Source organism: Hyperolius riggenbachi, chromosome 11, assembly GCF_040937935.1.
Source record: "Hyperolius riggenbachi isolate aHypRig1 chromosome 11, aHypRig1.pri, whole genome shotgun sequence".
Classification (NCBI taxonomy): domain Eukaryota; kingdom Metazoa; phylum Chordata; class Amphibia; order Anura; family Hyperoliidae; genus Hyperolius; species Hyperolius riggenbachi.
Window position 1 is genome coordinate 89,848,792 of NC_090656.1, and position 15,195 is coordinate 89,863,986.

Genomic DNA, 15,195 nt, shown 5'->3' on the forward strand with positions numbered 1-15,195 from the left:
TGTCTGCCATGTCCTAGAGCTGAAAAAAAACGTTTAAAAACACACGATTGGTTCGCACGATGGCCAGGGGCCCCGGACCTCTCTCACTGGCCGGGGCCCCAAGGCCAATGCGCGATACCTGGAGGGGAGTGCAGGTGGGCCTGGACCTCTCACACCCAGGCTCTGGACCTCTCACATCCAGAAAACCCACCAACACTGCCTCCATACTGAATGCTAAATTCGACACACACAAGCAATAGAACACAGCAATACATGCATGCAGCTACATTTAAGTCGTCAGCAGGTGCTCGTCAGCCAGGTAAAGGGTGTATGACAGTGCATCCTGATTGGCTGACGAGCACCTGCTGACGACTTAAATGTAGCTGCATGCATGTATTGCTGTGTTCTATTGCTTGTGTGTGTCGAATTTAGCATTCAGTATGGAGGCAGTGTTGGTGGGTTTTCTGGATGTGAGAGGTCCAGAGCCTGGGTGTGAGAGGTCCAGGCCCACCTGCACTCCCCTCCAGGTATCGCGCATTGGCCTTGGGGCCCCGGCCAGTGAGAGAGGTCCGGGGCCCCTGGCCATCGTGCGAACCAATCGTGTGTTTTTGACATACACAGGTGACAGAGCCAGAAAAATGAAAAATACGCTTGTGTGCGATACCATACGGCGGCTATATTCTGCATATTACCGTACATATCATCCTCACCCCAATATATCATCACACTGCTCTTGTCTGTTTCTCTGTGTGCCTCTCTTAACTGCCCCCCTGTGTGTTGCCCTCGCCTGCCCCTCTATGTGGTGCCCTTATCTGTCCCCTTTGTTCTGCTCTTACCTGCTCCGTGAGCTGTCCTCACCTCTCCCTCTGTGTGCTACTACTTCCTGCCCCACCGTGTGCTGCACTCACCTTTCCCTCTGTGTGTTGCTCTCACCTGTCCCTCTCTGTGCTGCCCTCATCTCCCCCTCTATGTGCTGATCTTATCTGCCTCCATATGTCATGCAGGAGAACAGAGGCGCCAAAAGGATAAAAGGAAGCTAAATTAGCTTAAAAACCAAATTCTTGGTAAACAGAGGAGGTAGTGGTGGACTTACCGCCTCCAAGTAGACACACGACTGTAGTAAAGACAGTCAATATATTTTATTTATAAACTCCAAATATGCAACGCGTTTTGCAGGTTTGATCCCGCTTCATCAGGCAATAACAACGGGGCAATATCATATGTGGTCAGTAGAAGAGCCAGGCACCTCTGTGCTGCCCTGATCTGACCCCCTCTGTGCTACCCTCATGTACCCCGTGTGCTACCCTCACCTGATCCCCTGCATGCTGCCCTCATCTGTCCCCGTGTGCTGCCCTCACCTGTCCCTATCTGTGCTGCCCTCATCTGCCTCTCTATGTGCTGTCCTTATCTGCCCCCATATGTGCTGCCCTGATCTGCTCCCCATACGTGCTACCCTGATCTGACCCCCTCTTGCTACCCTCATCTACCCCGTGTGCTGCTCTCACCTGCCTCCCTCTGTGCTGCCCTAATCTGTCCCTGTGTGCTGTATTCATCTGTTCCCTATGTGTTGCTCTCACCTGCCCTCCTGTGTGCTTCCCTCATCTGTCCCCGTGTGCTGTCCTTATCTGTCCCCGTGTGCTGCCCTATCAGCCTCCTGTGTGCTGCCTTTATCTGTCCCCATGTGCTGCCCTATCTGTTCTCCTGTGTGCTACCCACACCTGCCCCCCATGTGCTGCCCTCATTTGTCTCCCTGTGTGCTGCCCTCACCTGCCCCCCATTTGCTGCCCCCCTTTGTGCTGCTCTTATCTTCCTCCCTGTGTGCTGCCCTTATCTGTCTTCATGTGTGCCTGCGAACCCAGTGTACAGCCCTCATTTGTCCCCCTGTGTGCTGCCCTCATCTGTCCCCATGTGCTGCTTTAAACTGTCCCCATGTGCTGCCCCATCTGTCCCCATGTGTGCTGTCTACACCTGCCCTGTGTGCTGCCCTCATCTGTCCCCCTTTGTGCTGCCCTCATCTTCCTCCGTGTGTTGCCCTAATCTGTCCTATGTGTACTGCCCTCCCAATGTGCAGCCCTCATCTGTCCCCATGCGTGCTGCCCTCATTTGCCTGTGTCCTCTTCCAACCTTTATCTGTAAGACATCTTGAGCGATCTCAGGGGTACCAACGATATAGTAATTGTTTCAGCAACCCAAGACTAAATAGTAAAGTATTGCATCACCAGTATAATATTAGACATTATCTTGAAAAGTAATAAAAAATGTAAAAAATCAGTCCAGATGCGTAAACATTAAAACAAACTATTAAAGTGGGATTCATTTCCCCACACTAAAATTTCAGGACTTATTTTTAGGTACAGAAAAGTTCATTTTGAATAGTCCTCCACATTTAAAAATCTTACATTTGTATCCTGAGAGCAGTTCAACTATATAATGCTTTTGCAGCCAACAATAGAGTTAATTGCCAGGCAAGAGAAGGGCTCTGCCTCTCTTCCCGGCCTACTCGCTGTGCTCCTCCACCTCCTCTGTTAAATAGATATACCACCTTGGCAGCGTAAGAACCTAAGTAAAGGTAATGAAATTTTAAAATAAACCTATCACGGGAGAAAAAGTTCTAATTTACTTACCTGGGGCTTCTTACAGACCCACAAAGCTTTTACAGGTCCCTTGGTTTCCTCCCCTTGCACTCCGTTGATCAGCTGTGACCCTCCAAAAGATGGTCATTGCAGACTAGGTCTGCCTGCCTCCTAGCTTGCGCTCCCAGAAGCATGAGCGAGAAGTGTGCATGGTGAGGACCACACATGCACCGTAGCTCCCAACTCGTGTGTCAGTGAACTTTTGGAGGGGTTCAGCTGATCAAAGGAGCGCAATGGGAGGAAACAGAGGGACCTGTAAAGGTTAAGTGTGGCTGGAAGAAGCCCCAGGTAAGAAAATTAGAACCTTTTCTACCATGGCAGGTTCACCTTAAAATGGGGAGTTTAATCCCGTTTGGAATATGTGTTAAATGCTTATGATATAACTACTGGAAATTTGTCTTTTTGGTTACAGGCTGTAAACGTCTGTGAGCTAGAAATCACCAAAGAGGGCGTATTAAAGACAGTCAGCAATGTGTGACGGATTGCGGAGAAACCGCCGCGCCTTCTGACAGTGAGGCGGCGGTATCCGCGCACAGAGCGGCGGTTTCCCGCAGCAACATGCGTCTGGTTTGGCTGGACCCAGTAGTGCACACAGATGGAGAGCTACGCGCGTGCGCGCCGCAAGACAGGCTCTTTAAACCAATAGGAGAAGGGTCAGCTGATCGCGGCGGTCAGCTGATCCCAGCTCAGTTGTTGATTGGTTGATGGGAGCTGGGTGGCGCCGGAGAGTGCTCCACTATATATATATCTTGCTGTTCAGTTGCTGGTTGTCTGGCGTTGCGAATATCTATGTGTTAGCACTAAGACCTAGTTAGATCTTTCAGTGTGGTGGAACCAGGAGGACCTGGGAATCCACACTTAGCCAGTTTACTGTGTATTATCTGTGTTATTCATTAGACCAGTTCCAGGGTGTAGAGACCAAGGACCTCACACCCCAGTCTAGGAATACTGTGTATTATCTGTGTTATTCATTAGACCAGTTCCAGGGTGTAGAGACCAAGGACCTCACACCCCAGTCTAGGAATACTGTGTATCATCTGTGTTATTCATTAGACCAGTTCCAGGGTGTAGAGACCAAGGACCTCACACCCCAGACTAGGAATACTGTGTATCATCTGTGTTATTCCTTAGACCAGTTCCAGGGTGTAGAGACCAAGGACCTCACACCCAGACTAGGGAACTTGTGTTATCATTCTGTTATACTTCAGACTAGTTCCAGGGTGTAGAGACCACGGACCTCACACCCAGACTAGCATTGTTTGATATCTGTTATGACATATTGCTTTCCTGACCACTCCTCTGATCTCTGATTCGGTACCTTGCACTTCTGATATTCCGTTGCCAAACCCTGCTTGCCTTGGATACCGAATCAGCTTACTGTTTTTGTACTTTATCTGTCAGTGTGTTGCCGACCCGGCCTGCCCGACCTTTCTGGCTGTCACCCACCCCTTGGGTGCTCAGCTTCCCTGCAGGGGCCCCCTGCTTCTCAGAAGGGGCACTGCTGTTAACCAGTCAAGATCTCCTTCTCCTGGAGTCCTTTATTAAAACCTTACTCTCAGGAGATGCTCAAACCTGGGCGTATAACTTAGAGTCAGGGCATGAAGCACTCAGGTCAGTTGAGGAGTTTTTTTAAATCCATGGCCATAATCTATGATGATCCAGACATTTCCTCTACCGCACAGCGGAAGTTGAAAACCTTGCGCCAGGGCAAGGATTCTGTGGAGGTTTATGCAGCGGAGTTCAGGAAGTGGTCGGTATTGGCCAGGTGGGGGGCTTTTGCATTGCTAGATTGTTTCCTATCGGGGTTATCAGACGCAGTCTCTGGTTTGATGTTGGGATATCCTGAACCCAAAACCATTGAGGAAGCAATCTCTTTGGCAGTACGGGTTGATCGTAGGTTACGATATCAAAGACAAACCCGTGGTAGGGACCAAGTCAGATATGTCTCCTATACCACTTCTCCACCGGCCTCACCGCCACCTGAGCCAATGCAAATTGGTAAGTCCAAATTAACGCGGGCAGAGCGGAATCGCAGGAAAACGGAGCAGCTCTGTTTGTACTGTGCAGAGGAGGGTCATAGAGTGCAGAATTGTCCCAAGAAGTCGGGAAACGCTGCCGCCTAGGAGTAGTCAGCGGTAATACCCTAGGTGTGCAGTCTTTACCTCTACATGACAATCGTCTGCTACTCCCCTGTTCTGTCACATGGGAGGGTCAGACTGTGTCCACTGAAGCTTTCATTGATTCCGGTTCAGCGGCTAATTTTATTGATTACGATTTTGCTAACAAATTGGGAATACCCATGCTCCCTTTGGATCCACCGATCCGCGTCACTGCTGTGGATGACTCTCTTCTGCAGAGTAGGCACCCTTTATCTCGTACTCCTAATTTGCAACTCACAGTGGGGGTTTTACATGGGGAAAGTCTGCAATTTCTGGTTTTGCATATGGCAACCTCTACCGTCATTCTTGGCATGCCCTGGTTACAAATTCACTCGCTTCAGATCGACTGGGTTTCAGGTCAGCTAACGAGCTGGTCATCCCATTGTTATCATCATTGTTTAGCGAAAGTAACCATGGATAATACCAACATTCAGGTTGAAGGTGTACCAAAACAATACACAGAATTTGCCAACGTCTTCTGTCCTAAATCAGCGGACAAGCTTCCCCCCCACCGTACCTTTGATTGTCCCATTGATCTGAGATCTGGTTGTATGCCGCCCAGGGGTCATCTTTATAACCTACAGTGGAGGAAATAATTATTTGACCCCTCACTGATTTTGTAAGTTTGTCCAATGACAAAGAAATGAAAAGTATCAGAACAGTATCATTTTAATGGTAGGTTTATTTTAACAGTGGCAGATAGCACATCAAAAGGAAAATCGAAAAAATAACCTTAAATAAAAGATAGCAACTGATTTGCATTTCATTGAGTGAAATAAGTTTTTGAACCCTCTAACAATAAAAGACTTAATACTTAATGGAAAAACCCTTGTTTGCAAGCACAGAGGTCAAACGTTTCTTGTAATTGATGACCAAGTTTGCACACATTTTAGGAGGAATGTTGGTCCACTCCTCTTTGCAGATCATCTCTAAATCCCTAAGGTTTCGAGGCTGTCTCTGTGCAACTCTGAGCTTGAGCTCCCTCCATAGGTTTTCTATTGGATTAAGGTCCAGAGACTGACTAGGCCACTCCATGACCTTAATGTGCTTCTCTATTTTGGTCTCATCAGACCACAGCACCTTCTCCCAGTCACTCACAGAATCATTCAGGTGTTCATTGGCAAACTTCAGACGGGCCTGCACATGTGCCTTCTTGAGCAGGGGGACCTTGCGAGCCCTGCAGGATTTTAATCCATTGCGGTGTAATGTGTTTCCAATGGTTTTCTTGGTGACTGTGGTCCCTGCTAATTTGAGGTCATTCACTAACTCCTCCCGTGTAGTTCTAGGATGCTTTTTCACCTTTCTCAGAACCATTGACACCCCACGAGGTGAGATCTTGCGTGGAGCCGAAGAGCGAGGTCGATTGATGGTCATTTTGTGCTCCTTCCATTTTCGAACAATCGCACCAACAGTTGTCACCTTCTCTCCCAGCTTCTTGCTAATGGTTTTGTAGCCCATTCCAGCCTTGTGCAGTTCTACAATTTTGTCTCTGACATCCTTGGACAGCTCTTTGGTCTTTCCCATGTTGGAGAGTTTGGAGTCTGCTTGATTGATTGATTCTGTGGACAGGTGTCTTTTATACAGGTGACTAGTTAAGACAGGTGTCCTTAATGAGGGTGACTAATTGAGTAGAAGTGTCTAACCACTCTGTGGGAACCAGAACTCTTAATGGTTGGTAGGGGTTCAAAAACTTATTTCACTCAATGAAATGCAAATCAGTTGCTATCTTTTATTTAAGGTTATTTTTTAGATTTTCCTTTTGATGTGCTATCTGCCACTGTTAAAATAAACCTACCATTGAAATGATACTGTTCTGAGACTTTTCATTTCTTTGTCATTGGACAAACTTACAAAATCAGTGAGGGGTCAAATAATTATTTCCTCCACTGTATCTGGGCCAGAGAAACTAGCTATGCAGGAATACATCAGGGAAAACTTGGCGAAAGGGTTCATCCGTCCCTCTCTTTCACCAGCAGGGGCGGGTTTCTTTTTTGTAAAGAAAAAAGACGGAGGCCTCCGCCCTTGTATTGATTATCGAGGCCTGAATAAGATCACAGTGAAAAACCGCTACCCTTTGCCATTGATTGACGATTTGTTCACGCAGGTGACCAATGCCAAGATTTTTTCCAAGCTAGATCTCAGGGGTGCATACAATCTAGTCCGTATCAGAGATGGTGACGAATGGAAGACGGCCTTCAACACGCCCGACGGGCATTACAAGTACTTGGTGATGCCCTTCGGGTTGTGCAACGCACCGGCCGTCTTCCAGGAGTTAATCAATGAGGTGTTGGGAAAGTTTGTTCTGGTTTACTTGGACGATATACTGATCTTTTCGTCCATTCTCTCGGAACATCGCCAGCATGTCAGATGGGTGTTGGAAAAGTTAAGACAGAATCGACTTTATGCCAAACTGGAGAAATGCCTCTTAAAGGTAGAATCAGTAGCCTTCTTGGGGTACATTATCTCCACTTCTGGTCTCTCGATGGACCCAGGGAAAGTTTCTGCTGTTCTGGAGTGGCCTCAGCCTGTGGAGCTGATGGCACTTTAGAGATTCCTGGGGTTTGCTAATTACTACAGAAGGTTCATTAAGGGGTACTCCACCATCATTTCCCCTCTCACCAGGAAAGGGGCTGACACTCACCACTGGTCACCAGAAGCTCATGCGGCCTTTTCGACTTTAAAGAAACTGTTTTGTTCTGCCCCAATACTGAGGCATGTTGATGTCGCCTTTCCCTTCATTGTAGAGGTTGATGCCTCAGAGGTGGGGGTGGGAGCTGTGTTGTCTCAGAGATCAGGTTTGCAAGGCAAGTTGCACCCATGTGCCTACTTTTCTCGCAGATTTTCACCTGCTGAGGAAAACTATGACATTGGCAATCGGGAGCTCCTGGCCATCAAATTAGCGTTTGAGGAATGGTGACACTGGTTAGAGGGTGCAGAACATATTGTCACAGTTTATACAGATCACAAGAATTTGGAGTATATTGAGGGGGCTAAGAGACTTAGTCCTCGCCAGGCCCGATGGTCCCTGTTTTTTGCCAGATTCAGATTTGTAAGCACGTATACTCCCGGAAGCAAGAATGTTAAAGCCGATGCTCTTTCCAGGTGAGCCCGAGTCAGTGCAGTCTGCAGCCCCTGAAACCATCCTACCCCCAAAGGTAGTTCTGGCAGCCACTGAGACATGGGCAGATTGGATAGCCACGTTGAGTCCCTACCAACAGGATGTTCCAGAGGGAAAACCTGAGGGAGTCTTGTTTCTGCCACTGCCTTTCCGCTTACAAATCCTGCAATTCTTTCATTCTCACAAGAATGCTGGTCATCCTGGAGCCACCAGAACCCAGGATCTAGTAGGTATATGTGCCTGGTGGCCTACTTTGGTTACAGATTGCAAGGAATTTGTAAGAGTGTGCAGTATGTGCAAGGAGCAAACCCTCTCGTCAGGCCCCCGTTGGCACTTTACAGTCCGTGCCAGTTCCCAATGAACCCTGGACTCATATTTCCATGGATTTTGTGGGTGAACTCCCTCGGTCAGAAGGCAAGTCAGTCATTTGGGTGGTAGTGGACCGTTTCAGTAAGATGGCACACTTTGTCCCTCTGAAAGGACTCCCCTCGGCCCAGGAATTGGCTGATCTCTTCATCCTGCACATCTTCCGGCTGCATGGCATTCCGGAAAATGTAGTGTCAGATCGGGGAGTCCAATTTGTTTCAAAATTTTGGAGGGCCTTTTGCCATCAATTGGACATGGAACTCGCATTCTCATTAGGCTATCACCCACAGACCAACGGTCAGACCGAGAGAGTTAACCAATCGCTGGAACAATTTCTCAGGTGTTATGTTGCGGATGCGCAAACTGATTGGGTAAAGTTTTTGCCATTTGCAGAGTTTGCGCACAACAACCTGAAGAGCTCTTCTTCTGGGTTCTCTCCATTCCAGGTGGTGTCAGGGAGGTCACCTAAGTTTACTCCTTTGCCGGTCGCGTCTACTCCTTTCCCAGCTCTGGAGGACTGGCAAAGGGCTCTGAAAGAAATTTGGGGGATGGTTAAGAGGAACCTAGGGAAAGCTTTCCAAACCCAGAAGAAGCAGGCCGATAAACATCGGTCAGTAGAGTGGAGATTCTCCCCGGGAGATTTGGTGTGGGTCTCCACTCGTCACTTGGCCTTAAAGCAATTGTCACCCAAGCTGGGTCCTAAGTTTATAGGACCTTTTCCAGTGGCCAAGAAAATCAATAAAGTCACATATGCCATTGATCTCCCACCCAGCATGAAAGGTGTGAGATCGTTCCATGTGTTCCTGTTGAAGCCAGCAGTACAGGTGGACTCCTCTCCCTCCCCCCCCCCCCCCATGTGTTGGTGGATGACCAACCAGAGTATGAGATTGAAAAGATTCTGGATTCTCGCCTGGTGCAGAATTCTGTGCAGTATCTGGTCCACTGGAAGGGATATGGCATAAAGGAGAGATCTTGGGTGCCAGATTGCCGCATGCATGCAGAAGAATTAAAGAAAGAGTTTCATGACTTAGCCCGGTAGAAAGGGGGGGGGGGGGGTACTGTGACGGATTGCGGAGAAACCGTCGCGCCTTCTGACAGTGAGGCGGCGGTATCCGCGCACAGAGCGGCGGTTTCCCCGCAGCAACATGCGTCTGGTTTGGCTGGACCCAGTGGTGCATACAGATGGAGAGCTACGTGCGCGCGCGCCGCAAGACAGGCTCTTTATACCAATAGAAGGGTCAACTGATCGCGGCGGTCAGCTGATCCCAGCTCAGTTGTTGATTGGTTGATGGGAGCTGGGTGGCGCCAGAGAGCGCTCCACTATATATATCTCTTGCTGTTCAAGCAAGAAGTTTTAAATCAGGATGATACCATTTATTGGCTAACTACAAATGAATAAGAATAAACAAGCTTTCGGCCTTGCAGCCTTCGTCAGGTTTATATCCTGTTAGTTTGCAAGCTGGTGGTACAGACAGCTTATATACATGCAACATCAAAAGGAAAAACAGATATTTTTTTCAAGCATAAATACATCATTAAGATGCCTTAATACAAACAGACCATCTAAATGGGGTAAGATAAGGATCCTTGTTTACTTTATTGCTCACAGACCTGGTATTAGGGTTGACCCAGAGGTATCGTAAATTCTTAGTTCACAAGTTCAGCTAGGGTGGCTGAGACAGTTCATATATCATCCATCTCATACCAATATAGAAAGTTGTTGTCCTTATTCAGACCCTTCTGCACAGCTTTGAAACAATTTATAAATTTTGTTTCTGCTATTAATCGGTCATTTGACGTTTTGAAGCCGCCCTTCAGGGCAGTGACACGAAGATCATCCATGCTGTGTCCGTTGGACCGAAAGTGTGTAGCAACTGGGAGTCCAGATTTGGTATCATTAATAGTGTGCCTGTGTCCATTCATACGTTTGCGCAGAGTTTGTCCAGTTTCTCCCACGTACATAACATTGGGGCATTTAGCACACATGATCAGATATACCAGATTGGTGGACCCACAAGAAAATTTACCTTGTATTCTGTACTCCTGTTGTGAACCTGGTATCGTTACCCTGTCAGTGGAGTAAATGTGTCTGCAGGTCCCACATATTTTTTGTCGGCAGGGTGATGTTCCGTTTTGTTGAGGCCTATTCAAAGAGCTCCTGACAATCATCTGTTTTAGATTGTGTGGTTGCCGATATGACAAGAGTGGAGGTTTAGGGAATATCGTTCTCAGTCTGTGATCCTTGTGTAAAATGGGATGAAGTTCCTTAGCAATCCTCCTTAAGATTTCCAGGTGTGGGTTGTAGGTGACAACCAAAGGGACACGTTCCTCTTTCTGGTTTTGCTTATATTTCAGGAGTTCAGTCCTGGGGATGTTGCTGGCTTTCCTGATTTGGGCCTCAGCCATGGGAGGACTGTAACCTTGTTTAATGAAAGTGTTCTTAAGGTGATCCAGGAGCTTGTCTCTGTCCATCCTGTCAGAACAAATCCGGTTGTACCTTATAGCTTGGCTGTAAATTATAGAGTTCTTAATGTGCTTGGGATGAAAACTGTCATATCTTAGGTATGTGGGACGGTCTGTAGGTTTGCGATACACAGAGGTTTGTATGTTGTTACCCCTGATGTATATGGTGGTGTCCAGAAAGTTAATCTCTGTGTGAGAGTAGGTAAGTTTCAATTTGATTGTAGGATGGAAGGCATTGAAGTTCCTGTGGAACTGGAGAAGATCATCCTCACTTGCGGACCAGATGATTAAAATATCATCAATGAAGCGGAAGTAGGCCAAGGGTTTTATGCCACATGCATTGAGGTATTCCTCTTCGATTTTGGCCATGAATAGATTTGCATACTGTGGAGCGAATCGCGAACCCATTGCCACGCCCATCTGCTGTAAATAGAGGTCCTGTCCAAAAGTGAAATAATTATGAGTGAGAATGAATTTGATCAGTCCAGTAATAGGCTTTACAGGTATGCCCTGACCCTGAAGATATTTACGGCAGGCCGCAATACCATCATCATGGGGAATGTTCGTGTACAGGGACTCCACGTCCATCGTGGCCAGTATGGTTCCCTCAGGTACTGGGCCGATGGCTGACAGTTTGTTCAGGAGGTGGGTGGTATCCTGTAAGTAGCTGGGTCTTTTACAGACAAGAGGTTTCAAAATGTTTTCCAGCCACCCTGAGATGTTCTCTGTAAGAGTTCCGCTCCCTGAGATTATGGGCCTGCCAGGGTTTCCCTGTTTGTGGATCTTGGGAAGCATGTAAAAGCAGGCTGTTCTAGGCTCTTCAGGGATAAGGGTCCTTACATGTAGTCTGATGTTTGCAGGCAATCTGTTAACCATCCTATTAAGTGCCATCCTGTAGCCTTTTGTGGGGTCCCCCTGTAATTTGGCATAGTGAGTGCTGTTCAGTTACTGTTCAGTTTTGCAGCTTGTGCTTGCAGAGGAATTTGCATACGTTGTCATGCAAATTGCCTGGCCACATTCATTGGAGGCGTGTACTATAAGTACTATGTCTTTCCCACAATGCTTCGCTGGTCATAAGGAGTCTTCCTGTAAAACACTCGGGAGAGTGTCAGCCATGCTCTTGGTTTGAAGATCAGCTTAGAGTAATTCCTGGAAACTGTGCTAGGCAGATTCCCTAAGAGCAGTTAGGATTGTTTATCTGTTTGTTTGTTCTGTTGCTGTTCAGTGTGCATAGTGCTGTTCAGTTACTGGTTGTCTGGCGATGCGAATACCTATGTGTTAGCACTAAGACCTAGTCAGATCTTTCAGTGTGGTGGAACCAGGAGGACCTGGGAATCCACACTTAGCCAGTTTACTGTGTATTATCTGTGTTATTCCTTAGACCAGTTCCAGGGTGTAGAGACCAAGGACCTCACACCCAGACTAAGGAACTTGTGTTATCGTTCTGTTATACTTCAGACTAGTTCCAGGGTGTAGAGACCACAGACCTCACACCCAGACTAGGCATTGTTTGATATCTGTTATGACATATTGCTTTCCTGACCACTCCTCTGATCTCTGATTCGGTACCTTGCACTTCTGATATTCCGTTGCCAAACCCTGCTTGCCTTGGATACCGAATCAGCTTACTGTTTTTGTACTTTATCTGTCAGTGTGTTGCCGATCCGGCCTGCCCGACCTTTCTGGCTGTCACCCACCCCTTGGGTGCTCAGCTTCCCTGCAGGGGCCCCCTGCTTCTCAGAAGGGGCACTGCTGCTAACCAGTCAAGATCTCCTTCTCCTGGAGTCCTTGACTGCAGTAGAGTCTGTCTCTACTTATTGGACCACCTGCTAATTTCTACTGTTACACCAAACACTCACACGCTTCAGGTGTCCAGAGGTTAGCAATATATCTGTATTATCGGTGATTCTGCAGATCATCAATAATCAGGTATATATCTGTATTCTTGGTGATACTGCAGATCACCAATAATCAGATTCTCTCTGCGTGCTGACACCAATCGTTACACAATGCATGTTCTTTAATCTTATACTCTCATAGAAGTGTAAACCATGACTTTTACACTAGAGGAAACCTGTGATCTGTCTATATATTCTGCTTGCTTATTCACACTGACCTTTACATTGCCTTAATACCCATAAGCCTCTGAGTATCTGTAAATTCTTCTTGATTTGCCATTCCAGAGTCAGCTGCATCGAAACTGCTCTGCATTACCCAAACCTGCAGCTAATATCTCCGCAAACGATACCACATGGTGTGACTGGGCCCCGTTTGGTAAGTGGGTCTTCTGTAGTTTTTTTTTTTTTCTTTTTTAATACCTGTGATAGAGATCAGCTTAATAAAAAGGATTTACTAATGTCTGTTTATTAACACCTGGTTTCTACATAGAATTGTAATTATATAAGTACCAGTAGGGTATTGTACCGTGTTAGCCATCAGTAAAAGCAAGAAGTTTTAAATCAGGATGATACCATTTATTGGCTAACTAAAAATGAATAAAAATGTGATGATTTGCTCAGCTGCCTGTGCAGGCAGGCAGCTTTCTGACCATTGTGTAGGTTTGCATGCTGCAGGACTCTGGAAAGAAGAGCTTCTGTCAGTTTTGCAGCTTGTGCTTGCAGAGGAATTTGCATACGTTGTCATGCAAATTGCCTGGCCACATTCATTGGAGGCGTGTACTATAAGTACTATGTCTTTCCCACAATGCTTCGCTGGTCATAAGGAGTCTTCCTGTAAAACACTCGGGAGAGTGTCAGCCATGCTCTTGGTTTGAAGATCAGCTTAGAGTAATTCCTGGAAACTGTGCTAGGCAGATTCCCTAAGAGCAGTTAGGATTGTTTATCTGTTTGTTTGTTCTGTTGCTGTTGTCCTGTCCCAGCGGTGGTCGACAGGAAATGGTTCTGATCTCTGTTCTTGGAGTATAGCTGGTGCAGCGGTTGCTACCAGCTATCTCTTCTGTTCTGTCTCCTGGGATCGCGCTAGCCACTTTTCGCTAGCCCTGTGGATCCTCCTGTTCTGTCTCCTGGGATCGCGCTAGCCACTTTTCGCTAGTGCTGTGGATCCTTCTGTTCTGCTACTCTGTACCTGGATCGCACTCGCTTCTCGCTAGTGCTGTGGATCCTATCTCTCGCTTGTCCCTGTTTTCATGTGTCTGTCTTGTCTGCTATGGACGCTTGCTGGAGGCTCGGTGAGGTAACCGTTAAGCAAGCGTTCGCGTCCTCTGTTTCATGTTTGTCTGTCGATGGTTAGTTAGGCGTGCTTGTCTCTATTGTGCTTATCACGTGGAGACCGCGCATAACCGTGTGCACTGTTGCGAATGAGTGCGGTGTTCGCGGTTAGCTAGCGTTTGTTATTTTCCGTATCTCCTCATTGTATGATTTACTGTGCCTTTGCTACTCTCGTGCTCCGCCTTGCTGTAGCCTTGTGTCACGTCTGGCGATCGCACCTCTCGCGATCGCGTTCCTGCTTCGTATCTGCTGTGGTGTGTGCACAGTCGCGGGTTGGCGACTAGTTTTATGCACACGCACACAATCTGTCTTTGTGCTTACTCTCAATCGCTTCTCTTGCGATTACGGTTCTTCCCTTCGTACAATTCCTGTCTGGTGTGTGTGGTAGAGCAGAGGAGCTGTTCCTCTGCACTCCACAGCTCCACCTGCCGTCAGGAATTTCCCTCTGCAGGTGCATTGCACCTACTGCTGGGTTCCTGCAAATTTATACGCTTGTGGAGGAAATACGCCGTGTCAGCGCACGTCTGGTGCGCTGACCACGGAGACGATTCCACATTTGTTGGAGCTTTCGGCCTTGCAGCCTTCGTCGGGCTTATATCCTGTTAGTTTGCAAGCTGGTGGTACAGACAGCTTTATACATGCAACATCAAAAGGGAAAACAGATATTTTTTCAAGCATAAACACATGTCATTAAGATGCCTTCATTCAAACAGACCATCTAAATGGGGTTAGAGGTTGTTAGCTAAGATAAGGATCCTTGTTTACTCCATGCTCACAGACCTGGGATTAGGATTGACCCAGAGGTATCGTAAATTCTTAGTTCACAAGTTCAGCTAGAATGGCTGAGAAAGTTCAAATATCATCAGCCTCATACCAATATAAAAAGTTGTTGTCCTTATTCAAACCATTCTGCACAGCTTTGAACCAATTTATAAATTTTGTTTCTCCTATTAATCGATCATTTGACGTTTTGAAGCCACCCTTCAGGGCAGTGACACGAAGATCATCCATGCTGTGTTCGTTGGACCGAAAGTGTGTAGCAACTGGGAGTCCAGATTTGGTATCATTAATAGTGTGCCTGTGTCCATTCATACGTAGCACACACGATCAGATATACCAGATTGATGGAACCACAGGAAAATGTACCTTGTACTCTGTACTCCTGTTGTGAACCTGGTATCGTTACCCTGTCACTATGCCAAATTACAGGGGGACCCCACAAAAGGCTACAGGATGGCACTCAATAGGAT

At 47.1% G+C, this 15,195-nt stretch overlaps 1 protein-coding gene and 1 long non-coding RNA gene across 2 annotated transcripts in view; one reads left to right on the top strand and one right to left on the bottom strand.

Annotated features, from left to right (window-relative positions):
• The window catches only part of LOC137538914 (uncharacterized), a 169,473-nt gene that overhangs the window by 34,781 nt on the left and 119,497 nt on the right, over positions 1-15,195 (bottom strand). The gene's annotated exons all lie outside the window — the stretch shown is intronic.
• Positions 1-15,195, top strand: part of LOC137538611 (glucose-6-phosphate exchanger SLC37A2-like) — a 115,083-nt gene that overhangs the window by 12,937 nt on the left and 86,951 nt on the right. Inside the window, exon 3 of the mRNA XM_068260890.1 lies at positions 12,902-12,992. Within this exon, the coding sequence (XP_068116991.1) occupies positions 12,902-12,992 (91 nt within the window). The remainder of the gene's footprint in view (positions 1-12,901; positions 12,993-15,195) is intronic.